At 45.7% G+C, this 27,887-nt stretch overlaps 1 protein-coding gene and 1 long non-coding RNA gene across 11 annotated transcripts in view; one reads left to right on the forward strand and one right to left on the reverse strand.

The window, feature by feature from the left end:
* Window positions 1-1,936, forward strand: part of LOC310896866 — a 20,323-nt gene extending 18,387 nt beyond the window's left edge. For all 3 annotated transcript variants that reach the window (XR_014581880.1, XR_014581881.1, XR_014581882.1), the window contains one exon: window positions 1-1,936. This exon is cut by the window's left edge. This is a non-coding gene — a long non-coding RNA (uncharacterized lncRNA).
* The window catches only part of LOC310896863 (uncharacterized protein), a 202,306-nt gene that overhangs the window by 133,892 nt on the left and 40,527 nt on the right, over window positions 1-27,887 (reverse strand). For 7 of the 8 annotated variants that reach the window (XM_083829746.1, XM_083829741.1, XM_083829747.1 and 4 more), the window contains one exon: window positions 9,724-9,819. Coding sequence is in view for 5 of the 8 variants with exons in the window: in XM_083829747.1 (XP_083685873.1) it covers window positions 9,724-9,819 (96 nt within the window). In the remaining 3 variants the exon portion in view is untranslated. Of the gene's footprint in view, window positions 1-9,723; window positions 9,820-11,897; window positions 14,577-27,887 lie in introns of those variants that run through there. The other variant, XM_083829744.1, reaches the window with a different exon arrangement.

Consider the following 27,887-nt stretch of genomic DNA (forward strand, 5'->3'; position numbering starts at 1 on the left):
GTTGGAATACAGCAGCGTGTACATCAGGTTTAGATATTTCTCAGTTGTTACAGGGAATTGGCACTTAACCCATAATGCATTTCCATAAACGGGTGAGCAGCTCACAACAAATACTGTATTCGGATAATTTAGCCCGATTCACAGCCCTGTATTGTCTATGAAGAGACAGGAAGACAGAGAGGACGAGAATACCAAGGTTATCGAGTCATTTCCTAACTACCACGTGAAGGATTAAAATCCCTTCTATAAGCTGATCTAATGTTATCTCCACTCTTCTGGTCCCCGTTACTTCTGCTGGAAGCCTTTCCCAGAAACTCTTTCATCTGATAGTTAGGAATGTTTTCCCAATTTCATGTCTATATTCCATCGAGTCCAGGTCATAGCTGATTTAATTTGTCAGCATTGCTCTTGCAGTCAGAAACTGCCCTACTGCGTTTATTGACAGCAGTCACACCCCTTCTGTGGCTCCCGTTTGATAAGCTAAATCTCCTTTAGTCCCTGGTCATAAAACAAGGCTTCCCAGCCCTCACACATCCCACCAGTGCTTCCCTGCCCCATTCCAGTTCAAATTCCCTTGCTGATGCCCCATGCGATGGCATTCAGCCTCCCATCTCTGACAAAGTACCTCAGCTGGTGGTTCTCAGGGACACTTCTCCCGTTTCTTTGGTGCCTGAGAGCCATCCTTTCATCCCTGGCTACTGCTACGAAGGTGGTCACATCGTAACAAAAATTCTTCTTATTTCCTACATGTACGTCCTTATGCTTTTTCATATTAAGTTTTATTTCATGTCTGTCACTCCAACCCCCAAGGCCACCCACTTTCTTTCCTGTACGTTTAGGTTCTCCTTTCTCACTGGCAATGTCTCCAAACTTTGTCAACTCCAACATTTCATTAGCACATTCCTAATTTGTGCTCCAAGGTCATTAATGAAAATGTTAAATAAGATGAGTCAGACTGATCCTTGACGAACTCCACTAATGAGCCCTTCTCCTGCCCTATGCTTCCCCTTTCACAATCTGTTGCTGTCTCCCCTTTTAGCCATTCCTCACCACTCTCACACAAAACCCCGTCTCTTCCCGCTTAACTAGATGTTTCCCATGTGGCATTTCATCAAGTGCTTCACTGGAGTCCAGACAGGTTCGATCTACAGCATTTCCTTTGTCCAGGAAATCAGCTATTTAACCAAAGAGAGATGTCAGCTTACCCTGGTGTGATCTACCTTGTACAAATCCAGTTGGAATTGATCCCACTCTCCAGGAACTTCTCTGCCTTTGTTTTTCTCAAGAACACACCCTAAAGCCTTATAATAATATTGAAGTTGCATCAAGAAGCCTTTAGCTCCCTGGATTGCTCTTCCAGGCCCAAACTATATATATTTGCTCTTCAGTTATGTGCTATATCACCTGTTTGATATACCTATTAAAATATTTGCTGTCATTTTGTATTTCCGGCACATCCAGAACACTGGAGGAACCTCAGCTCGCACAGAAATGTGTGCCTTATCAAATTACTCAACACATTTTAACCTATAAATTAGTCATTCGTTGCGATGATTCGTTCAAAGATTCGATATTTAAGATTTATTATTCAGGCACTGCGATGAGTAAACCTACCACAAGTCACATGGTATCACTTCCCGAATTATTATTATGCTGTCAAATTATACGCCCTGACATTAGTGAGCTCCACCTGAAACTGCTTTGTTTGCTCTGTTACAAATGAGTTTAAGATACTGATTAAAATACTGGTGTTTGAAAGCCTGGAAATTATTTCCTAGGAACAGCCAAAAGGTGACAGAGAGGGAAGAAGCCCACCTGCAAGTCGCAGTGCAAAGGTGATGTGGACTCGGGTAAGGCAATATTTGGACCACAGCTTACTGAAATCTTCATCTCTACCTGCACTCTGCCGCGTCCAGTTCTTGGTGTCTGGACATAAACCTGTATTTTTACCAGTTAGAAATACACAAATGTTAGCAATGCAGGGACATTGCTCATTTTAAAAGCAAAAATTAACCCTTTCCTACTTCAACCAAGGGAATTTATTCTGCTTGGGTTGGGGTGGGGTTTTTTGGTTTTGTTTTCTGGGGATTTTTTTGGCCTTACTTTGGGCAGGCAGGGCTGGAATTGCCCCTGATTTGCTCTGAGGTGGCTGCACCTGAAGTCTCACCCTCGCTTGGATCGCTCCCCGGCCCTGCCGCCGCTGCCCTTCCGTGCGCAGCAGAGAGGAGCCCGCTCCGCTTCCCGGGGTGCCCACAGCACCTCTCAGCAACCACTTGCAAGAACAGCTGTAAGGGGGACTTCAGATGCAGTCACCTGGGAACTCTGAGTATTCCTTCTGAACACTAACTCGTTCCTTTGATGCTATTAAATATACGCAAAAAAAAAGAAAAAAAAATAATAATCTGGAAGGGTAAAAGCCGTTACAGACAAGGGCTTCCATCCACTGCATAGTCTCAGCGCCACTTGCACTCCCTTGCAAAGCAAAGAGCTAGCATTGTGCACTGCAGCTCACGTCAGGACAGGGACAATAGCTTTTCATGCACATTTTATCAGGATTATAACTGCTGCGCCACATATAGAAATGTGTGATAAGTGCATTATCAGAATTATAACTGTATTTTAATCACAGCGTAACAACCTCACCGAGCATCCCTCTACAAGGAAGGCAAACCCAATAATGCCTAAGTCTGAATCTGAATTTTGAGTCCTCCGTGAGTGTTTGAGTGGGTTCAAAATTAAGTAAAATGAGTTTATCTATCCCTATTTCTATAATAATACTTAGCACTTAGCACTTCTCATCTTCAAAGCACTTTACAAACATTAACTAATTAACTATTAATTGGTAAATTTGAAAAGGTTGATAGGTGAGGTGAGTTTCGGATAAGACCCAGCAATACGGATGTTTAGTTTATCTGTGAATTACTTAATCATTAGTGAATCGTATAAATTAGAAATGAAAAAGACCTATGGGGTCACCCTGTCCAGCCTGCTGCCATTACAGGATTTTCCCTTACAATATATTCTCAAGTGCTTTGTCTAGTTTAATTAGAAATTATCCAAGCAATGGGGCTTCCACTGTTTCCCTTGGGATGCTCCTCCTTAGTCTAATGTATCCTTCTGGTAGGAGGTTGTAATATTCAACACAAGGTTTTCCTTGCCATTTCATCCCATCATTTCTATGTATGCCCTCTCGGACCACTTCAAACAATTCCTATGCATTTCGATTACATGCAGAATTTTTCGCTTGCTCCTCCCTGGGTGGGTCTGGCCCAGAGCCACCAGATACTGGAAAGTACCTACTCCTGAAGACAGAAAAGCCAGCTTTTGTTGGCACTGAAGTCCAACTACAGCCTAAGCCATACTGTAGATTAAACCACCTTAACCTGCTTCTCTTTAGAAGGTGATTCCCACGTACCCAGAGCTTGAGTATCAGCCCGGGCAAATCTCTCCTCCCTCTCTGCCGCCACAACCAACGTTACTTCTTGTCCATACAACTTACGCAGACTGTAAGGTCCTCTGAGCATGTAAACTAACTGATTCTCACTACGCTTGCCCAGGAACTTCAGATGCAGTTCATCAGCGCCTCAGTACAGCTGCCAAATCACCAGATGAGGAAGAAGGGGATGTGCCTGTGACACTAAATGTAATGCTCCTTGGGGAGAAGAAAGTTTTACTTGGATAGCTTCCAGACTTCAACGGGAAATCAGTAGGATCGCCCATATGCTCAAAATCAACCCTGTTTTTGAGTCCTTTGTGGGCCATGAGCAGATCTTCTCAACACCTCGGAGAGAAGAGCTAATTCCCTCGTTTCCAGTTTTCAGAGTCACTGTTCTCTTGACCTAACCAGAGTCGTCCTTTCTCTCTGACACCCATGCAGCCAACACATGGCGCTTCAGCCCCACGCCAGCCCCAGCTCAGTACTGAGCCTACGCAAGCATTTCGTGTTCAGAGAAACAAAGTTCAATTCCTTTCAACCAAGAGGTGCCAGAAGATAACCCTCCTCCTACTAAAGGCCATTGTCACGCTTCTCCAAATCCTGGACTTATACGGGTTTGGCTTCACAGCTGCCTTACCTCACCTTATTCACTCATTTTGCTATGGCCAGTCAGCTGCCTTTGGGTACCTTTCCAGTCCCAAGTAATCCAGGGTTTCCCAATGTCACTAGCTTCCTACATTGCATCATCCATTTTCTATGCTGGAAAACCACAGGAAGATGTGAGATATGGACACATCAGTCGGTCTATTCACAACCAGTCTGGATTCCTGAAATAGCATCATAGGTCTTCACCTAAGACAAACAAGCCTGCTAGCTTGTCCAGATGATCCATACCATACAAGACAGGGATGATTTGAACTTGCGACAAGCTTTTTTTTTTTTCTTTTTTTTCTTTTTTTTTTTCCATTTCCTAATGTAAAATCTGTGCAGCAAAAATCTAAATAAACTCCAGCTATGTAGTGAACAAAGACAAACATCTGTCACTCGTGTGAATTCCCCCCAGACTACGATAACAGATCACTTCTGGTCAGTTTACTGCAACAAAAATAAAGCTGAGTATTTTAAGTTCTAAAAATACACAAACAGAAGTAAATATACTTGACCTGAGACAGTCAGATGAGAAGCCAGGTCATGCTGTTTTAATTTGTTATGACCCAAAAAAAGCTGATGAAAGCTTTTACAAGATTGCATCGAGGTCCCTCTCTATGGTAATGCCTGGACCCGCCATGATGCCCCTCAGAGCTATCCTGATCTACTGGGCAGAGGGACAGAAGCATGAACCAAGACTCTCGAGACCATGCCAACTTCTGCAGCAAAGAAAACTGTGAGTACAGAAAGGGGAACCTAAAACTGTTTCCTCAAAGAACATCTACACTTCCTCCACTTGTGCTGCAAGTCACTTTCCTCCACCAGCGATTGTAACAGCCCTGTTAATAATTCCAAAAGTCTGCAACAATTCGAATCCAAACTTTGAAGCCTTTTCTTGCTTTGAAGAAGATATACTTTCAGTCGGGGGGGGGAATGAAAGTGTTTTTTTCTTTTTTTATATAATGACATGCAAAACAGTACAAGCTTGAAGACATATCAGCAATTGTTGTGAATGTTTTGTAGTCCTCGATTCAGTATTTACCTGCAGGGACAATCTTCACTTCACAGAAGTCATCATCTGCCTATCATTTTTCCAGCGTCTGATGCTTAAAAAGTAGTCAATTTGACTTTTACTTTTCAAATTACAGAGGAAAATAAATGTTCTCATTTCTTGTACACCACAGAGGCACATAGCTAACAGTATTAAATACCGACAATTCAATTGCAAGCTATTAGCATTTTTATTTCATTTCCTAATTTGAAGGGAAACTATCTTGGAAAAGAAAATTTTGAAAGAGACCAAGCATACACAGGAATAAACTTCATTGCTTCTCCATTGAAAAATTGTGTCTCACAACAGGGGTGAGATTTTACAAAGCAGTTAGTGATGTCTGGGTGCTTCGTTTGACAACTCATTTCAGGAAGCGCTGCACACAGCCCACCTGAAAGCAAGGTTGCTTTTGCTGTCACATCAGGCTTCTAGAAAGAGATGCCACCAAAACCAGTGGGTTCCTTATCATCACAAGAAATCCCAAACCTTCATGAACCTAAATAGTGTAATGGACTTTTAATCACGTGAGGATAGGTGGCAGAGCTTTTTTTCTTTTTCAAACTCGTAACGGGGATAAAATTACATTCATATATAATTAATACAGGCTCAGTCATTTCTAAAGGAAGATATTTTTCAGTCAGATATTCAAATAGCTGAGTTTTGATTTTCACTGGTGCTAAAACATATCCCAGAGATGTGGAGAGACAGAGAGCTTACGCCATGGCTCAAAATAAGAAAAAAAAAAAAAACTTAAATGTCAATATATACACTTGAATAACATAATTTTACATGTTGAAAAACAAATAAACAAACAAATCCCAACAACAACTACCAGCACACCACAGCCTCCAGCACATCCAAATATTTCAAAGGCTATTCTTGCAGCAATTCGATGCTCACATGGACACCGTCCCCCCTCAAAACCCAACTTCTCTTTTGGTCTGGTCACGTCTACACCGGACCCTCTGTGTACTTCACAAACCCGTCCCCCTGTTTGGTACAACCAGGAGGCGAAGGGGACCCTGGTGACAACCGCAGTGGTGGCCCAGGTCACGGCTGAGCTGTGCTGGGGGTGAGGGTGCAGGCGCTCGACCAGCGTGTCCCCGCATTGTGCGCTGCTCCTGTCACTTCTGTTGGTGGATGGGACTGACTCCCTATGTGTTTTTTTTTTCCTCCCCTGAAAATCAAAAAGCGGTTCATGAGTTGGTCGAGAGCCAGCAAAAATGAATAGTAATGAGCCAATTTCAATAGAAATAGGCTCATTACCATGCCAGCGGCTGATAAAACCAAATGCTCTCAATTCTCTCCAGCAAACGAGGTGCTGTAGGCAGTGTCCACCCTCCTGCCTGCAGGAAATAACTCACAATTTCAAAATTAAAAGAATCAAAATACAAGTTGGAGTTTATTCCTATGTTCATACCTACGTCCCCCTGCAGGGTCGTTTCTAACTAGCTGCCAAAAAAGCTCAGACACCGCTCAGAGTCTTTTTCTTGAAAAGAGAAAAAAAATATTTTCTGTGCATTGTTCACTCCCTGAATGGTAATGGGAAATCCTGTGTAAACTCCAGCAAAAGAGACGGTCTAAGGAGCTCCTTTGAATTCAGCACATTGCTCCATTCACAACAGGAGGCTACAGGTATTCTTCAGAGTGTCAGAAACCTACTTGCAATTTCTCAATTGCAAGAAAAAAAAAAAGCAGGGGGAAAAAAAAATCACCTCTAAACCAAAACCCCAAACCAAGCAAACATAAACCTCTCAAGCCAATGACAGGAGGGTTTTTGATAACCGAATTAGATGATTCGGAGAAACAGAGAAATGATTTCCCATGCTCCTGATTTCTCCACACATCACCTGACAGTGGTAGCATACGGAGAGCTCAATTCGGTCTGCCTTTTGCTGAAGACCTAAATCCTTCTATTTTTACCCCAAAAGTGATTTGGTCCCAGAGACTATGGGCAGGAGATGAGCAGGAGAGGAGGTCTGCCTGGCAGAAAGCACATGAGACATGCTAAGCCAAGACACGCTGCCACCGCTGCTTGAACTCCAGAGGAAGGATGGATGGATAGACACCAGGACATACAGCCCATCCCCACGCTGACAAGCTCTGATGGGGAAAATGAGGGGAATTGCCTCTCTTTCCTCCCAAACTTCACGAGGGAAGAAAGCAAACCAAGTTTCAGAAGAACAAACTCAATACTGAAGTGAATGGAGTACGTCAGAGACATTTCTGAGGCAGAGCAATTAGCAGGGCAGGTTTTTGAAACAGAGGGAATTGAGCAGACCAGTGTTACCAGGTGGCTCAGATTTCCCCATCTTCATTTTTGGGGCAGGTTAAGCATTTCATAGGCACCTCTTTCTCCAGATTTCCCCTCCTGAGCAGACACGGTCCCCACTGCCTCCATTTCCACCCTGAAGCCACCACTTCTCAACCATCTGCTTGGTCAAGCCAGCAACACTTAGCCTTCAAAATTATTTTCTCTTCTGCCATAAAACCTTGCAAGGCTTTCCATTTCAGCAGCTTGAGAATTTTAACTATCCCCTCTTTGCCCTGCCAGCCATTTAAGCCCTGAAACTACAAGCGGGCTGAGTGGAGTACATCATCTGTAAACTCGACTTGCCTAGTCAGGGGGTCTGGGGGGCTTTCTGCGGCACTGAAATAGAGCCTTTTAACACTGAACGGTGCAAATTGTCCACTGGGGACAACTTCAAATGTCTCTACAATGCATATTTTGCAGTGCTTACTGGCTGGCTCCGGCTGAGCTGCTACTACTTATTTAGGAGCCTACAAAAACTATTTTATAGATTTTGTTTTGCTAGAGTAAATATTAAGTTTTAAATACATTAAGAAAAATCAGCACAGGAAGAGAAGCAGATTAAATAAACCTTTCAGAGAGACTATTTACTTTGTATTTTTATTTTTTTTAATGAACTCCTTTCCCCGAGGTCAAGACACTGACATTTTAGTACACAGAGACTTTAAAAATGAGAATGCACTCTCTCACACACACGCTTACTGAAGTCAGCTCCTCTTGTTAATATTAAACTTTTCTATCTGGTTATGACACTGGCTGATATAATAAAGCAGTGATAGTCTTATTATTCAAGCACTGCTCTGATAAATTATCTACACTAATTCTGGAGCCAAAGCTGTCTGGTTCCAGCTGGTGTTGCTTAGATCTGTCTTAAGTCGTTAGGAACCAGTGGAAAACTCTTTTTTGGAGGCCAGACCTGATCCCTTCTTGTCCCTAGAACATCCGTGTGTGTGTGTGTGTGTGTGTGCTCACACTCGTACAAAGCACATCCTTACTGCTAATCTGCTCCAATTAAGGCTTAATGGGAGTATTTTGGCTTGTGGGGGCTCTTCTCCCTTGATCTCTTCTCTTTCCTTTCTGCTACCTGTGGAAGGTGATGCACTGTAACTCAGCATCACCAGCAGTGCCACTCTTAAAAATAAAAGCAAGCTACAACTAATTCAGTAGAGATACCCTTGTTTAGCTACAAGATTTTGAAGCTAAGCCTCTCTGCGTGCTGGTAGGACTGATGATGTAGCCAGGACTTTCCCCAGACTCCCCCTGCAATCCTTCACACTGCCAGTGTTCATATACACACTTCAGATGTGCACATACAAGGACGATTTCTCCTGGCACTTGCCTGATGCAGAAATTCACACACAGCATTACTGCAGAGAGGTTTTACAGCTTGGCTGATAGACACAGGTCCTGAACAGCCACAGGTCTTCACCTTCAGGCCCCTGTGGAGTGGACGGAGCCATGGTGCCAGAGGACCAGTCCCATGCAAGTTTAGATGTCTCTGGTCAGCCTGCATGTTCACATTTTATTCTATCTTGCAAAGTCTGGGTCTGAAAAAAGCTGCTAGGACATCTAACTCACCTCCTTGCCAGCACAATCCCTTTCTCAGTATATCACCTGGTCTGATTTTAAACAGCCTCCAGCCTAGTTGGACACAAGTCACTGGGTTCAGTACAAGAGTAAATGGATGAAGTCCTGTGGCCCACACACAGAGGGGCTGATCAAAGGGTCCCTTCTGAGCTTCAAACCTGTCAGCGTATGAAGCAACAGAAGGAGCTTCCACCACTTCATCCTGGCAGCTACTCAGCTGCCTCAGGCATCCCTCCATCAGAAACTTTCCTTCCCAATATCCAGTCTTGAGTTCACTTAATTTCATCCAGTTCTATTTAACCTTCATCTCCCTTCCCCTCTTTGTGCTCCCTGGGCACACTGTGCCCACATCTTTCCTTCGTCATGCAGCCTCCAGCCCCGTTGCCATCCACACACAGCCCCAACACGTTTGGGCCTTTTTTTGCTGCCAAATCTCAGCACAATTTCCCATCACCCAAGGATGACCTCAAGGCTTTGCTGGAGGCTCTAACTATATTCTGGTGGCTGGAATATTTTTCCACATTAAAACTCTTATCATCATTCACTCATGTTTCTCATCTTTCAGTTCTCCCTGTATCATTCCATACTTGCAGCTCCTCCCCATTTTATATCATCCACAAGTATATTCCTTATTCCAGATCATTAATGAAGATGTTAATTAACACAAGAGCTCAAGCTGCAGCAACTCACCAGAAGCCTCTTTGCAGCTCCACATCTTTCTGCAGCTTTTGCTGTTGTTTCTGGTCCATCAGTCAGGGTCCGGGGAACACGGTGCAGCTTGCGCTCCTGCAAAAGCCAGAGAGACAGGACGGAGCCATGAGGAGGGTTCAGGAATGCCTCTTGCTCCCTGACAAAGCGTGTTCATCCCTGCCATCCTCCTGCAGTTTGTCAATTTGCCCAACTGTAAAATGGGAGCAACCTGACCAGCAGGATGGGACAAGATGTTGTGGTGATGTAGGACACGATGCAGGAGCACAAAGTCATATTGGCAGCTTAATAGTTGTTAGCTTCTCCGACAAAATACCAATCTCCATTCCTCAGGTAAACACAAGCCTTAAATTCGCATACACACAAAATTAAGCAGGAGATAAACTTCCAGATGGGGTTTGAGGAAAGAAGGCAGATCAGCTGGGTAGCCCAGGAAATCTGTGCAATGTGCACATATAAACGTATGCCTGGGCACATACATGTATTAAGAACTGTTGATTCCCCACTGTGATTAAGAGGTTATTAACACTAACAGAAAATTACAATTTGCTTAAGTTTCCCAGGAAGCATTGCTTAAGAGAGCCCAGCAGCTCACCCAGCACGCCCCTCTATTCCAAATTGTTTTATACAAGCCTGCTCACAAACAGACTCAGATTCCTCCCCAGACAAAACCCACACGAGCGACGCGTTTTTCCATGCTCAAAGTAGCTTGTTTTCGCCTAAGCACAACCCTCTTTAAAGGAGCAAACTCTCTTTAAGGAAGCAAAATGTTGGCAGCATCCAGCATTTCCTCCACTCTTTGAAATCAGCCCCAGCAGCTCCCGAGATGCAGCCCTCCCAGGTAAATTATCAAAAAGCAGCTTGCAAGGGAAGCGCTTGACTGAGGCCTCTAAGTACTGCTGTTTTTTCCACTGCAGCCCGAAACAAGCCCTTTTTCAAGGGAAGAGGAGTCAGGAGGAAAGGGCAGGTCGGCAACCTGCGCTCAAGGTCGCGGCTGTACAAACACCTGCTCGCTCGCCGCTCGCACCTGCGCGGCCTCGCAAACAGACCGGGTATGGCTTTGTCAATACAGCCCTCTGCCCGGCGCCGCGGGGCAGGCGCGACCTCGCTCCTGACTTCAACGAAAGGCAATGAAAGGAAAGATTTTGCTGCCGGCCCCAGAAGGTCAAGCTTCTTTCCCTCGAACATCGTACTTCTGAAAAGACTAATTGGGCTCTAAAGATTGCAGGTGTCCCGCCGAGTGAGTGCTGCAGCCCTCGCGCTGCGCGAGCTAAAGGATGCCTATGGAAAGCGGTTTCTTTATGCTGCCCACGGGTTTTTGCCCCGGACACACACACAGACAGACCAAAATAGCATGGAGAGCACCTGGGCAATTTTTCCCCCTGGGGCAGTCGGCTCCCTTCAGTGGATCATCATTTTGAAAGGGATATTTTGTTGGGTTTTATTTCACACTAACTAGCTTGCCACCAACTAACTGCCAGGTATAATATATATGCACGGGTGAACAAAGCTGTTTGCTCACCTCCCTCCCCCTGCCCCTCATTTTGTTTGGGCTTTGGATTAGTGCCAAGTTTATGTAAAGTCTTATGGCTCTCCCTCCCTGCTTTTCGGTGCGCACCAGAGGCTGGGCGGCAGAGCAGCAGCCAGAAAGGCAGCGTGCCACCGGTGGCGGGAGGTGAGGTGCTGAACCATTTAGTGAGGTGCTGAACAGGTACTGAAACCATGAGCATCACAGCCTCCAACAAACCAGAGTCCTCCAGCACAATGGGAAACATGCCATAGCCAAACACCATTAAGGTATTTGCTCTTTATCCAGGGCCAAAGTTCACAGCCATCACCACGCCTGTGCCCGGTCCCTGCACCTTGCTGGGGCTCCCCGCACTCTGGCAGGGAAGAGGGGGCCCTGAGGGGAACAGGAGCCCTTCGGGATCCCCTGCCACACAAACCGCTTTGCATCCTCGTTTATTCACCCCCCAAACAGCATTAGCATCCTATAAGCAGGGAAACCCAAGCGGTTTGAGAACAGGGTTTCAGCCTGTCACAGGCACAGCCCTTAGTTTTGCCTGGGCTTGCTCCCGCAGAACACCTCCATCCTCCATGCACACCCACAAAATCAGGCATTTCGCCAGTCCCTTCTTTTAGCTTTTGCCACTTACTGGTTTTGTATAACACTTTGGTTTCCTCTTCATCCGTTCCCAAGGTTCAGCTGTCTTGATCCCCCATCAACTCTCTGCTCATCCCCCGATACATTTCTTTTAAAGCTATCTTCTGAGGTCGAGTTATGTTTCCAAGGCACAGCGTTCTCGTGCTGAATGAAGCGGGAGGGGCAGAGGGCGCGATGAGCCGCCCATTCAACGCAAGCCAAAGCGCAGGAGAACCACTGGCCTTGCAGGAGCACACATCCCACAGCAAGCAGACAATGGGTGTCCCAGGACAACGGCAGGGTCGGGGGTCTCAGAGATCGCCCTGGCTTAAAGTTTGTGAATTTTCCAAAGGATGTGCACTGGAGGCAAAGTGCTGTGTGAGAAGGGGATAAAGAGTTTTTTCCTCTGAATTGTTTAATGTGGTGGTTTCCCCAGTACTGCCAATAAAACTGTAATTACTGCCTTTTTCCATGTCCACCAAATTTATACAAGAATAAAATAGTTAGGAGTGCCACTTCAAAGGCCCTTGGAGCAGGTGAAGGCGTCACTAAGCCACCCCAAGACCAAGGATTCAATACATGACCTTCAGGAATGCTCCACTCCCTCTTCCCCATCTGCAAGGGAAACATTTACAAAAGATTTGAGCTTTCTCCTAAAAGCCTGACACTTCTGCGATTGATGATACATTCCAACCCGTTGTGGACAACAAGGATGTCCCACTCCTCCAGCCCCAAGCCAGTGATCACACCAAAAACATTCAGTGCATAAAGAAAGATGGGCACGGACTGACAAACCTGCCTAGGAAACCAGCGTGGTGGTGGTGCTGGAAGCTGAAGAGCTATTCACCTTTGTCTTACACGGGAGCTAATTAAGGCAGAATCCCCAATTCTGATGTCAGGCCAAACAGAGGCGGCTGCTGCCGCGCCAGGCGCCGTGAAAGCCCTCCTTAATTGCAGCCACAACTGTCAGTATTCAGGCCAGGGCTTTAGTGCTCTCAAAGGAAAATAAACAAAAGTGCTCCTAGAGGCTTCAAGATGCTGAGGAGAGGCTAAGAGAACTCGAATCGCTCCCTTCACAAGCTTGGATTTAAGCCTCCATCCCCATCAGAAGGTAGCTGCTGCGTTACAGCCCTCAGATGTTCTCCTGGAGGCACCAGGTAGGTTTTAAAGAGCCACAAAACCTGTATGACAGGGTCTGCACTGATTTGACAAGAATTCCTGTGGAGTTTCTAGGGTTCAGGTAATTTGGTGCTCATAAAGAGGGGCAGAATTAGTGCTTTGAAGGGGAAGTTTATGCAGAGCATAAGCATGAGATGGGCACTAGCAGTGCTGAATTCCCCAGGCAGCCATAGGAGTGCACTGCTCCTGACCTGCTGGAAACTTGTTCCAGCCAGCAGACCCCCAGCCCTGTTCAGCTGAATTCCCTGACTTTGTCTTCAGCATTGCCGGTGTTCGGTGCCAGCTCACCCTTGTTATTCTGAGGTCCTCGTGGGATGGAAAAATGATCCCCAAAGGATCTCAAACAAGCCTCAGAAAAATAAAATCACTTGCTGGTACTGACCCCAGACAGGTAGAGCCACTTTTATCCCATTGGAGTAAAAAGCAGTGCTCATAGTATAACTCTACCTTATATTTCACATCGTTTCAATAAAAACAACTGTCATGGTTTCCACCACGTGACTAACCGGCTATATTGCGAGGACAGCTTCGTGACAAAGCTCACACCGAGGTGGCTGAAGCTCAGTCTCCAAAACGCCGGTACAGCTACATAACAGAGCGCACTCGGTTTCTTTTGCTCCTGGCTTCTTTCCCCATCCCTCCAAAGGAAACAAAATTCAGCATGATAAATGGCCACCTTAAACCCGTGTAATCATTGTAACGCAATGAAACAAGATTTGCTGGAGCTACTTGAGGCTCTGAACCTGCGAGCGCGAGGCGGAGGTGACGGGAGCAGTGACGGAGTCGCCTGGTGCAATCCGGCACGGCCACGCCAGACGCGCCACAAGGAGCTGGGCTGGACACCCCCTCGCCCTTTGGGACTGCCTCGGCACACCTTCCAGATCGCTTTCGATTAACGCCGGCAGCACGTGCACATAGCTCCTGGTCTGGGAAGCCCAGGAAGCAAACGAGGGCAGACGAAAGGTGGGGAAGCTCCCCAAAACATGCGTGCTTGCAGCAGGCTGGATCTTCCGGCTGCTCACATGGAGAGGATCTCAGCTGGTGCAGGAGTTTACTGCTGGCTTCAATTTTACACGCTCAGCTTTCTCCATCAACATCTCATCTCTCTGAAAACTGGAGTCTTTTAGAAGAAAAACTGAAGAGCTTTGCATTTTGCCATTCGGCACAAGCCTGTGCCCCCACACAAGCAGGAATCACAAATTGTCCACTTCCTTTCCAGGCACAAAAAAGTCCTTAGCTGAGCCAATATGCTTTTTTTTTCCATATTTAATAATTTGATTTTGAAGGCTAGTCATATCAAAGAGCAAAATATTCAATATCGTTAATTCAGTTTTGCAAAATATATTCTTAATTTTAAAATGATTTTGCTCGGAGTGGTAGTGTAGTAATAAAGCAGGTATTGACCAGATCTTATTGATTGTGCAGTCCTCGGGCAAGGAACACTGACCTTGCTCACACTCTTATTGCTTACGCTTTCCCTGGCCTTCTTCATCTATGCCCGCTCAATAATATATTATTAATATATATTTTTAGCAAAAACTGTATGTTACAAGGTTAGGGCTTCTCTTAGTGATTTTTTTTTCCTGTGCTGCTCTGCCTTTGGGTTCTTCAGGGAAGAAAAGATTTCACAACCAACTTGCTCCTGGGCTGGTGTTCACAAACACCTTTAAACAAAGTTGCTTTTCTGATTTGATGGAAGCCAGGCACACTTTTCCCTTCTCTTCTTAACTGAAAGATTGTTCAGTTGTCAGTCCCTTATGGGACCAAAATTCAGGGAATAAATACAGTCAAGGGAAGAGCTATATCTCAGGTGCTTAAGGGGGAAAGATAGCAAGTATTTCAAGTGAGATCAAGAGTTAATAATGCAATTTAATTGTTGATCGTTCTTTGGAGATAATTATAACTGATTCGAGGGCTTGATTCACCATTGCCTTGCACTTGAAACAGTCCTCTACACCTACTCGAGGTGGGATTAAGACTGGGGGATGGATTTGCTGGCCCTGCCTGACCACGCTCCACCGTGGGGATTGTCCTCGCAGCACGGGCACCGGCAGGCCGCCGTCTGAGCAGGACCCAGTACCAGCCCAGGCACCCTGGTTTGACAACACCGAGCTCTCCAACATCACAGGAGTATCCAAACACTGTTAAAAATGAGCAGAAACCAGCCACAGGCTCCCTAGTTTGCAGACTGACCCCAGGGCAGCGCATGGGACCAGCACCCCTCTCCAGGCACAGCACCCAAATTGCCATCACAAAATGGCACCTGGGTGCCCCGGCTGCCCCCACCGCAGCAGTGCCCCTGGGGCTGAGGAGTGCCAGCAGGACTAGAAGAAGGGCAACGATGCTTCAGCAAGACAAGGCTATGAATCCCCATCTCCTCCCCATTCTTCCCAAGCAGCGTTACAAGAGGCCGTGCTGGGAGTGCTTTGCAGCCACCAAACTCAGACCATATGTAAGCTCCAGCACTTTGCTTTGGGCCTATGCCTTTCCACCGGTGCAAAACGGAAGTAGAAAAGATGTATATCTAAAATGATGCACCCATCCAGTTTTGTTCACAGGATTTTATCTGTTATTGACCACCTTTTATTAGGCGCTAGAGAAACAAACCTAAAGCAAAATACAAAAATCAACAGAACGAGCAAAATGAGATACCGATTTGCAGAACTTGCACTGGGAGGTAATAGGGCAGAAGTCTACAAACCGGGCTGTCTCTGAGGAATAAATGTAATAAAGCGTTTGCAGATCAAGGTCCTTAACAGACTGTTAAACTTGGACCCTTTGGCTGGTTAATTCTGTAACCCACCTATTTTCCTAGTGCATTAACAGAAGTTAGCTGGAAATGAAACCAAATGATCTGCAGTCTACCTGCAGGACGCATCGCATCTCATTGTTGAGCCCACGCACTGCACTGGTATTTGCATGTGCAGCTTGTCACTGGGAGCCGAGTGCTCAATGATACTTTTGCATGAATGACACTACGAAAAAAAATAAATTGTATCGCATTGTATTACCAGCCATTGAGGGCTCTTTTGTTTAGTTTGATAATATTACATGTTTAATAAAACACTGTTGAATTTTGATTGCATCTTGTGAGCACAGTCCTTTATCCTTTCGCCAGCTGGCTGATACAAAAGCTTATTTTCTTTTTAAAGACGTTCTAATTCCCAATCTCTCTCTCTCACTCCCTGGGCGAGCAGGGAGCGCTGGGAAGGCATGGTGCTCGGCGGGGAGGCATGCAGCGCTGCCAGCACCCACGCCTGCGGCCAGACAGGGGGGCATGTGGGGCAGGTGTGCTGGGAAGGCGCCGGTGGGGTTATCCGTGCCCCTGGGACAGGCGGGATAAGCGGCAACAAGCAGCCCCAGAGCGAGCTAATTACCTCACCTTTCATCAGTGCGAGAGCAGGAGGAAACGCAGGCTGTGCCCGCAGCCCCAGCTCCTCTGTCGTGTTGACATCCTCCAGCCAAAGCGATCAACAAGTTCACCTTGCGTTAGAGCCGCATCGATCACGATCAATTAAATCCTGAACTGTGAAAAAAGCCTCACAAAACTCTCCTTCTTGATCAGTTCGCGTGAAAAGGCCCCTTCCAGTGCTCAGGACAGCTTGGGCTGCTTCCACTGGCTCCTTCAGCATGTAAGGAGCTGACATCTACCCTACAAATGTGCCACCACCACATCTAACCAAAGCCATCACACCAGGCACTGCCACCTTCATGAACCCATGGCAGGAATTGCCACACGTCAGCCCCTTCCCCAGGACCAGACAGAAAGTGGCCATGTTGCTTTGCAGGTGGGCAGGATCCGGCCCCTGGGGCCTATTTCCCATCCAGAACTGGCCCAATCCCAGTATGGCCCAGTTTGCTGCAAGCTGGGTAAATGAAATGCTCCCACCACGAAGTAGAAACGTCTCAGTTTGAGCATTTACAAAGGCTGCTCCCCAAAATCTGGCACACCAAATGGCCAAAAAGGACTTCCACCAACATTTCCCTGAAATAGGAAAAAACAAGTGAAAACATACTCTTCTCCACTTCTGGATCTGGCCCAACTTACATGTGCCAGGGGCCTGCACCTAATATTTATTGAGGTGAGAAGAGAGTTGGCTGGATTATAGGAATACAAATTGATAAATTTGGGGTGGATTAGACGCACAGCAGAATATAAGTTTGTCTTGTATTAGCATAACTGTGTCATAAAAATGTAGATTCGGAGACAGATTATTTGTGGTACTGTTAATATGTTGTTGCTATAGCAAAAGATGTACACAATATTTACACTGTATTTGACCACATAAAACATGTCGTATACAGACACAATTTTTCATTAGATGAAAGAGAGCCAGAGGGCTCTTCATGCTGCCAGTGCTTGCGCTCCTGATTTTTCCTTATTTTTTACCTTTGAGAACGAATACACTTTTAAACCATCATTACTGTATTTTGAACAGTTAATATTTCATATCGTGACATCGCTGCTCAGAGGTAACAGGTTTAGTTGATTACTATTTGTTTATAGTGCCGGAGAAACCTACAATCATAGAGAACATAAAAGGATTGCAATTAGATCTATTGGTTGAGAGCTGCACTTCTCTGACCCACTGTAAAGTGCTTAGCACTATCAAAGAGATAATGCCTACTTGCAGCTGGCACATCTGTACATAATAATATGAGCTACATTGACACAGCCACTAAAGACTGCCACTACCCTCTTTAACTGGAAGCAGAAAACAGATCATGCTTTTAAAGAGTGTATCAACAAAAACCCTTCCACACTTCGCCAGAATTAGCATGCGTGTGTTTACGAGCTTTTCTTTTTTACTACTACTTCTTCAGGGAAGCAAACCAGAGGCTTTAAACAAAAGGCCAGGGACAAATCCAGGCTTGGCGTCAGGAAACAGCATTTTCCCTGATTGCAAACCTGCCTCAGAAGGGCATTTTGCTCTCCCTGCTCTCTGCTGAGCACTTCCCCAGGGGCTCACAGTGGGGCACGGCAAGGAAAGGTGCTGTGCTCTCAGCCTGGCAGGCAGAGTGGGATCTGACATTGTGTGTTTACACTGACCAGTTCATCCCAGTCTGCTCCTTTCACAGATTTGGAAAGTTTGTTCATTTTGGTTTGGTTTGGTTTTTGGGGGGTTGTTTGTGTTTTTTTGTTTTGTTTTGTTTTGTTTTCTAGAAAACATCTCAGCCTTTCCCCATGGGCAGCATCTTCCCTACCACATTTATTGTCCCAAGCATCTGCAGCAGGAGCATGGTTTTGTGACATAACCTCATTCACCAAGATGCAGAACTTGCTTTCTTAAAATAAAACTATATATTCTGGCAAAACAGCTGAGCTATATCTCCCTGGTGCAGGCACTTCACTGGGAAGTCCCCACTTCTGTCATTGCTTTAATTTCACCTGTGCAATTGTACCCATCCTTTCTACCCGACGGCCAGTGCGGGCGCCCCGAATGCTGCCATGGTGAGGTGCGATGCTAAGCTCTTTTCCAGAAAGCCAACAAAAAGGCCACTGCAATGTTTCTCAACATTGCACCACAAGTACAGGACTCAAAACCCACTGCAGGCAGAAAAAACCCTCTCATTGACCCCAACCATCTGCAGAGCAGGCCTTGGACAAGTGAAACTGAAAAGAGCAAGGAGAAATACCAACACTGCTTTCACGTGCACCTCCCACACCTCTATCACCCGCGTCCCCTCAAAACCATTTTGAAGCAAGTCCTCAGGCAGCGCACGGCCTCAGGCAGCTCTGCCCAGCTTGGAGCAGGGGGTCAGGAATGGGGATGGGGAAGGAAAGCACTTTGCAGAAGTTGGCTTTGCAGAAAGGCCAGGTTTGTATCAACCACCCGTGTATGAGCAATGCCGAGGCAGCGTGCTGGGGAGGCTGGTAGAGCCTGTGGGCTACGGCAAGCCAAGGCACTCAATATTTTATGGTATTTTAGCCTAGCATCGGGTGGGAACCAGGCAGCCAGCCGTGTTGAGACGAAAGCTGAATTAGTATCCTCTCTGTGGGTTTTTGTATTGACAGAGCAATCTGCTTCATAAAGCACGGCTGAACTCTCAGGCGTGCACATAGCCAGTCACCGAGGGCTTTCGCCCGTGTTCCCCCAGCCCCGCAGCGCCAAACCGAAGCAGGTGCTTGAACCAACTGCGAAGTGGTGAATGTAAAACCGGGATAAAAGGACGTATACAATTAAAGGCAATGCACGATTAAGCCTGTGGAGTTCACCGCCTTGTGATACTGTCAAGGATAATGGCATAGCACACTGGAAAAAAATGATTGCACAACTATGGCTGAGGAGCACATCCCAAGTCATCTTGCTAATGACAGTAAAGGACTCCCACTGCAAGGGAAACTCCAGATTTTCGCATGAAACCAAGCTTGAGAGGCTGTGGTAGAAAAATCAAAATGATGTTTGGTTTTGACCTCATCAAAACATTCGATTGTGACATGGTCAAAACCTTTCATTTTGATACAATTTAAGGTTTATTTTTTTCCAGTTTGTTAACTCAATTCTTATGTTACATTATAACTTACAGATGGTGAAAATATTTTGACTATTATTGTGCTATGACTTTTCATGTTGGGCCAAATTAGTTGGCTACTACTATTATGTTATGACTGTAACAGTCAAAAGCTTTAGACATTTATGTTTTAACATTATCGTATATAACAAAGCTTAAAACAAAGCTGGTACAGTCAGAACAAATCCAAGTCCTGTTTTATTGAGCCGAGAGATAGCAAGTGCACTAGAGGCTGGAGCTACCATACGGCGAGCACAGCACGTGCCACGTCGCTCTTGGTGGCCCTGCAGGACGATGACAAGAGCTGGAGATCCTTCTTGTCAGCAGCTTGATGCTGCTTTGAAATTGGATCATCAGCTCTCTCTAATCCATCTCGTTTTTAAGCACTGGTAGAAGCAAAGGAAGAAAGCAACAAGCATCAGCTTTGGGGGACTGTGTGGCACCAGCTGTCAGGATTTGAACCTAGAATTCACAAATTCGGTGCTTCTCTTAAAAGTCACACCTCCTGCAGTTATATGATTATATGTTGTTTCAAATTCATAGTTGCAACAGTTGCTAATCCTCAGGACTGTAAGAAAAATCTTGCAAAGAGGCCCTGGAAAGGCCAACACACCAAACTGATATAAAATAACCCACATACCATGCCAATGCATTCTTGTCGTCTTTTCAGTCTGGGGAGAGCACAGCCTGACTCATTCTGGTTCAGGCTGGACTTTGGCGAGACAGAAGCTGGCAAGACCACTAGTCTGGTGGTTGCACAAGGACATAGCCAGGGCTTTTTCATCTTGCACCTCACTCACACAGTCCCAACTGCAACATGCAAACAAGTGCCTGTGCCATTATCGTGCGGGTCATTTGTATTCCTTTGCCTCCGCACTCCTCATCGCACCGCTATATAAGAGTACATGTGGGATCCTGTCATTCAGCCTGCGTTGTTCTGAGGCAGGCATAAACACTGGCTTGATTACAACGCAGAAATACTACTCTGTACCAGAGGAGGAATTCACAGCAAAAATCATTGGGTTTATTTTTGTTTATGTTATAGCATTCCAGTAAGTGGAACAGCTGAGTGTTTATCCTACTGCAAGGAAATTCATGTTGGTATTTGTAATAAATGGTTTACACTTTAAGGGATAAAAACAATTTTAAAGTCTCTGAAAGAAAGAGAGGAAGAGATATGAAAATATCTCAGCAAAGTTGCCTGTAAGCCTTTGCGTTTTCTTCTGCTGCCTGTCCTGGCAGGCCCCGGCAGTCACTGCATGCTCAACATCTCCTCTGGGGAACGCTGATACCCAAAGTGGTCCTGGTCTCACCCTCCACCTTGCCAAAAAAACAAACAGAGGCATGGGATAGACCAGCCTAGGCTTCAGGGTGCTTTGAGGGAATTGGGTAACCTGCATTTGAAGAGCACAAAGATCTCCTTTCTGAAGCCTACCTATCTGAATGCATGTTCCTCCGGTGGCTGCTGGTCCGGCACTATTTCCAATGAAGAAAATAAACAAAACCATAAACAACTGGAAATGTTCCCAAGTGGACCTGTTCTCGTGAGATTACCAGCCGGCTTCTCCAAGAAAACACATTCATAAATATTTTGTGAGGCCCCCTGTAACCTCAGAGAGAGACTGGTGAAGCTGCAGACAAATCTCAGCACCTTGTCTTGGGCTGGGTCAAGTCAACAGCTCCAGCCCTGGTTTAGCAGCACCCTAGATGGGACTCTGCCCCTCTGAGGCCACTTATAAGCACCCCTGGGGGCTTCCTGGGAGGACACATGGGGCAAAAGCTTCAGCCCCTAATTTTCCCAACAAAACACACTAATTCTTCCCAGTTGAAAGCACTTGCTGGAAAAAGTCACCACAAAGAAATGCAATGCAAAGTTTCCAGTGTCTTTCTAAACAATAAGGGGAAAAAGAAAACAAATTGTTTTTCCAATTCAAAACGGCTTAAAATCAAGTTGGTTATGGTTTTTCCCCAAATAAACAAAAAGCAGTCAAAATCAACACAGAGCCACTCAGTTTACCTGGGCCAAAAGCAGAAAAGCAGCTCGTTCTTTGTGCAGTGGAAAGTTGCGGCCTTTTATCTGGTATGTCCTGGGGTCTGTTAGCTTGGTAGTGATTTATTTTTTTGTTTGTTTCTTTTGAGTGGAATCCCACAAAGGAAAAATAATCTCCTGGTTAGCCTCACCCAGAAAGAGAAAATCATTGAATCATTGCTTCCTTGCCACCTCCCGTGCCATGCATTTCCTCCAGCTCATGCTCAGTGTTCTCCAAGATGCATGGTCCTCTGGCACACATCTCCACCTCGGGACCAGAGATGTTAGGGTAGCACAAAGCCTCTTGTGATTGGGCAAAGGCATTTTTGTATTGGAGAGAGCCAAACACCCCCTTACAGGGCACAGCAGGCGTTGGCTGTGGAGGAAGCAGTGTAAATTCAATGACTTTCCTCTGCTCTAGTGCTGTTCATGAGAGGGCCCCTGGGATCCCCTCAGCGGTTTCTGTTGCATGTGCCATGCCCAAACTGCCGAGGGAAGGACGTAGACACGCAGCAGGGGCCGTGAAGTCCACCAAAAGCAAATGCATCTCATTTATTTGCTGCTCCAGTTCTCTGGGGATAAGTTCTCTATAAATTGTACAGTTAAATCCCAATTCACAGATGTGTAAGCAAAGATCCCACGTAATTTCAAGTTGCTTGCACTATTCTTGCATGTCTGAAAATGAGCCTTTTGCCTCAATAGCGTATTTGGGAGGTTTCAACAAATAACTGGTATGTTTGACTTGAGATCACATGGGCTCTAGTTACACAGCGTCACAAGAAACCAAACCCTCCAGCCTGCATGGTTTTGTACCTGCAAATCTGAAAAATGGAGTCTGAACGGCTGACATGGGCATTTGGCATTTCTTGTGTGGATGAACTGCTTCAAAATTGGCTACCTGAGGTCTAAGCAATGAGACATGGTAATGATGCTGAAATTATAGTGGGAAGGAGGGATTCTGCCGATGACACTGGAGTGAGAACAATATTATTATTCTCATTGTTTTGATATCACCAGCACATTATCCACAATGATCCACAAAATAATGGAATATAATGAAACGATTTATCCTCTACAGACACATACTTTCTAAGGGCTCAGGAAGAAAGGACAGACTTCTAAGTTACCTTGGCTATTCAAATTTAGACCAACACAAAACACAATAGAAGTGACAGGAATTTTTGCACACTTTTAGAAACAGCGAGGATGTCTGGGGAGGCCACTGAGGATCCGGGTTCTTCCCTCATTAACTTCTCAGTAGAGTTTGCTTCTTCACAAAAGACGTTCTTTGTTCTTTTGGACAACAGACCTAGTCATTCTTGGAGAGTCCCCGCTCTTCTATCATGAAAAAATGGATTTTACTATAAATGCATAATCCATGGATTCAAAACTTTAACTCAGGCTGGCCGCCGGAGAGAGCCACTCCATAGCTGTCTCCAGCCCAAAATTCTGCACCACCTGCAACACACACTGTCCCTCACTCAACACAATTTCTACCTGCCAAAGCACATGACGTTTAAATTCAAGCAAGCACCAATGTGCTTTTGTAGCTGTGGGACTTCAATTTGCTAATTAAGGGAGGATTAAAGCATGGGTTTAGTGGCTTTGTTCAATGGGACCCTTATTTGGGAGAATCTCCTACTTGAAATCAAAACACCGGGTTGCAAATGCCTATGGCTAAGGAGTGTCCAACTTGCAAAGATCCCTTATATTTCTTTAATGTGTTAAAGGAATAAAATCTAACCTAATGAGTGCATAACCTTTCAAAAGAAAATAGTAGCCAGACACTTCAAAAAGCACGTGCACGTGTATCACAGAGAGCTTGTGTTGGCAGACTATGAAGTATGGATTTCCTAATTCATAGAATATCAAAGATCAATGAGTTACTTAAAAGACAGCTACTTGCTGCCACTCCTCTGGTGGATTTCCCTACTTCTGGAGTTTATTCAGTGGTTATCAGAGGGTTACAAAGTTCTTTCCTTCTTCCCTTCCATTCTTTTTTTTCCTCTTTTTTTGTCTTTTTTTTTTTTTAATGTGGTAGAAGATATTCATTTAAATAAAAGAGGAACCATGACTTTTTTCCATTGGTAATCTGGTCCATGTGTTCTCTGCAACTGAGCATTTTCAGAAGGGCCTGACTGTCTGGGTTAATTGTTTAATGCTTTTAGTTAGAATTAAACTTTGCACCTGCTCTGACAGTGATAAATTAAATGTGCTCCTTTTCCAATACTGTTGCCCTCTTTAAGTAGAGACCAAGAAGTGTATCTCCCTTCTTTCCCAGCGTTTGAGGAATCTGTGCTACACTTGAGTGTAAACCAGTATAATTTGTCACTAGAGCTAGCGCCAATTAAATTGATTGCGTTGGACTGAACTTTAGGACCTCTAATGCAAGCACTAAGGGAAAAATGGGCTTTTTTCTGCCCATTTCCCCATGTGGCACTTAGACATAGCTCAACAGTGGAAGGCTTTCAAGGTTCAAAAGGGTTTTATTTTCAAAAGAAATGGGCATTGATCAGTTGCATTTAAAGGCAAAGATAATTCCAGAGCTTGAAGGCTGGATTTGTGTTTAAGGTCTAAATCTCTTTCTTTAACCTTGGGGGGCCAGCATAACATAAAAGCAACAAAGAGATTAAGATTACAAAGGGTTTGCAAGTGTAAATGATGCAGTGGTATTCTTCAAACACAACACAGGCCGGATTCACAACCACGGCTCAGGTCAGTATTTGATCTGTTGATTTTACACCTGTAAAAACAACTTGTGTTTATTTGTCACTTCGGTGTTATCTTGGCAAACGTTTGGGCGAGAGTGCTGGCGTACTGAACTTGCTGATGCCGGGGAGTTTGAGCTCGCCTTCTTAAAGCTGATTGAAAAGTAAACACTCTAAAGGTCAGCATGGCAGAGACAATAAGAAAATCCTTTTTCTTTGTCAGTGTAACACAGCCCACATGAATGATAGGAGCAGTATGTGCTTCTATAGTCTTAAGTCAAGAAGTATAGTTTTAATGCCTCGGGGAGTTCAGCGGACTGCAGGGGAAAGCGTTTAGCGGCCGCCGGCATTCGTTATGCAGCCCACATACGCAGTCTGGCGAGCGAGCCATTGCCACGCAGGCTGTAAATATGCAGCAAGTAATTACCCTTCTGGGGTCTCTCCTTTAGCGGGCGACCAATGCCATTGTATTTCCAGCTCCGCCGAGAAGTCCCCCACTCCTGGCTGTAAAATATCCCAGGGCACTCGCGCAGACCCAACCCGCGGCACCAGCAATCTCAGCAAGGCGCATCTCCACGACCGGTGTCACAGCAGAAGTACAACAAAAAGAACTTTTGCCAGCACTTGGGTTGCAAGCAATTATCCCTGTTCCCATTCTTGAATGGGTTTTGGCCAATAGTCTGTGCAAGCTTACAAGCATCCTCCTGTTTGGGGCCAAAAGCTCCTTCCAAAGGTCTGGCAGGTCTACCTGACTGCAAGAGGCATCCTGACATCTCAGTGGAAGAAACTTTATGCAGGGCTCATTTGCCAGTAAGCACCCATTCCTGTTTCATGCAGCAGTCGCAGACAAACCGAAGGGAAGCCCAGTACCTCCTGAGGTCACCCCGCTTGCACAGCAAAGCAACAGCCAGTTTCCTCACCGTGCACCCAGGGAAGTTGTCCTGCTGCATGCAACGACTGAGTCTCCAAGAAAGCCAAACAATTGCGAGGTGGAGATGGGCAGCCAGGGGCCTCCGGGCAGATTTATGCAGAACCGTGTTAATGGGCACAAGGAAACTGTCCAGTTTTTAATTATAAAAGGGCACTGTGCAGACCCTGCCTGCTGATGATATACGGGGAGAGGGATGCACCTAAGTACACCGTATTGATTCACACAGCAGCAGCCTACCTGCTGACTGACTGATGTGGAGCACAGCGCTGGCCAAAAGCGGGGCGTGCAGCATTTTGTGCAGGTGTACACGCGGCTATAGCACGCCAGGCAGGAATGGGGACGCATCACTCAGTGCTAATGGGGAGGCTCCCATAAGGCCCCCAAGGAAAGCTACCCCTCCTAAGGTATGGGTGCACGCACATTGCTCTCACCTGAGGCTCTGCCCTTCATGGTTGGTAACAGGCATTAGCAAATGGACGCCCACACATGTAGGCTGTGCACAGCTCTTGAACACACCATTACTTTCTGCTCAGCAGCACGGGAGACACATCCACTGGCATGAAAATTAACAACCCCATAACCAGAACTCATCAGCTGAGAAGAGCCTCCCAGTGCTGGGTGCACACACAAACACCTCTACTTGGGGACAGTGGGTATGTCTGCGTAGACATGCATGGATGTGTCCAAACCCAGTTTCCCCAGCTGACACAAACCAGCATAGTTCCACCTGCACCAGTGCGTGATCTGGCTGTCAAACATTTCTGTTATCAGCTGGCATTTCAAAGGAGAAATGAGAAGCAACTATTTCAAAGCCACCGTGCTTCTTTTGTGAGACTTGCTGCAAAATCTGCAAAAGAAAGTGGATGTTGAATCAAGATAACCTGCACTCGAAGCCCATGCACAAGGCAACTCGCCAGGTCACCTCATACTGAAACACTACAGCAAAACCAAATCAGAGATCAAGAAGTCACCATGCCTGTAACCTCTATCTACTGAATTTACTGGCCAAAAAGAGAACCTCAAGGCTGACCAGGAGAGTTGTGCTCTTCAGGAAACACAGCAAGAAAGGGCACAAAGGCCAGTATCATTTGCCAGACTGAAAACTTAAGATACATGCAAAGCCGATTGCAGTTTTGTTGCTATTTTCAAAAGTGCGAGTTGTTTCAACAGAAGCCTAATCTGTGTATGTCTGGAATAGGAATGAATGGATTAGCCTTTCAAACCCTTCAAGATCAGGTCAAGATCATTCAAGCGAACCACAGCTACAGCAAAGTTGAATTCTGCATCCAGCAACTTGCAACACAAACAGAACATTTACTTATTTTAAAAAGCACCCAATGTCAGCACGCTGCTTTTAGTGGTCTATGAGGATGACTAAGAGAGTGCAAGATTAGTAAACAGTAATTTATGTATCCAGATACATGCTATGTATTAGTCATCTGAGAGTGTGCTACCTGCACCAGCTAGCAAGGAACACCACCAGGCATTGTTTGAAAAATGTATCCTGATTACGGAACAACAATGGCATTGTTTGGTTTGAACTGCAGGTATTTATGTTACGCATTCAGCTTTCCCAGTGTTTCTTGACTGGTTCTTTTCAACTGAGTCCCACTAAATTAAAGTTCCTTCACTGAACATATCAGAGAAACAGTGAAGAATTTTTCATAAGCATTACTTGACCCAGCTAGAGTATTTTCATCAGGACACGTTGGTAAATGCTTTTCCCTCACAATAGGAATGGCTCCTGTATTGTCAGGGAGATGCTTTTGTTTCACTTGATGCCACTAACTAGCCCAGGCCTCAAGTGCCATTAAGATATTTGGTGGAGGATTTCCAGATAGCATATTTGTTTGGAGGGGTTATTATTGAAAACAAACAAAAAAATCCCTCATCTGAGTCAGGCAGAGAGAACTGGAATCTGGGTCACCCTCTGCTCAGATAAGTCCCAGAGCCATGAGGCCAGGAGGGCCAGTGCTGACATACGCCCTGGGACCAGTGGAAAACACAGAGCTCTCATCGATTCGTGCTTTGGGAAGCCTCTTCCTCTGGAGGTTCAGTCTCTGGTGAACAGCCTGTCCGTATTTAAAAATGCAATTTATGTCTCCCACTAAGAGAGAAAGGTCATCACAAACAGTAAGGGAACGGGAGGGAAAGTTTCCAAATGCATCAGGAAAATGTTTTCTAAGGATGAGGGAAGGATGGGGGCCGTGGTGCCTCTGAAGCCTCATGGAGGCTCGGCGAAGAAGCACAGTTGCACTGTGCTGTCTCATGCAGCACGCAATGGACCCAGGGGACAAACACAGGATTTCACTGTGTGGCCACCGCCTCCCACAGCCATATTGTGCTGAGCAAAGTCATCTACAAGAGAAAACCAGAAGAAATGCTCTCCTAGGTTGGACCAAACAGCACCCAGCCCCACGCCATCTCGCCAGGAGCAGCAGGAAGACGTGCTGCTTAAGGAGCATGCACACCCGGCTGCTACCCAAGGGTCGTTCCCCTTGCACTCTCCTGGCGTCTGGCATCCAGAGCTTCTCTGGGAGAATGGTGGAAGGTACACTTCTGCCCATGCCCTCCAGCATCTCTTTCAGATACCAGCTACATCCCACACTTGCTTTTCCCCAAAGGGCCTGGTGTCTTGGGCTA

This window comes from Anser anser, assembly GCF_964211835.1.
Source record: "Anser anser genome assembly, chromosome: 3".
NCBI classification, from domain to species: Eukaryota; Metazoa; Chordata; class Aves; order Anseriformes; family Anatidae; genus Anser; species Anser anser.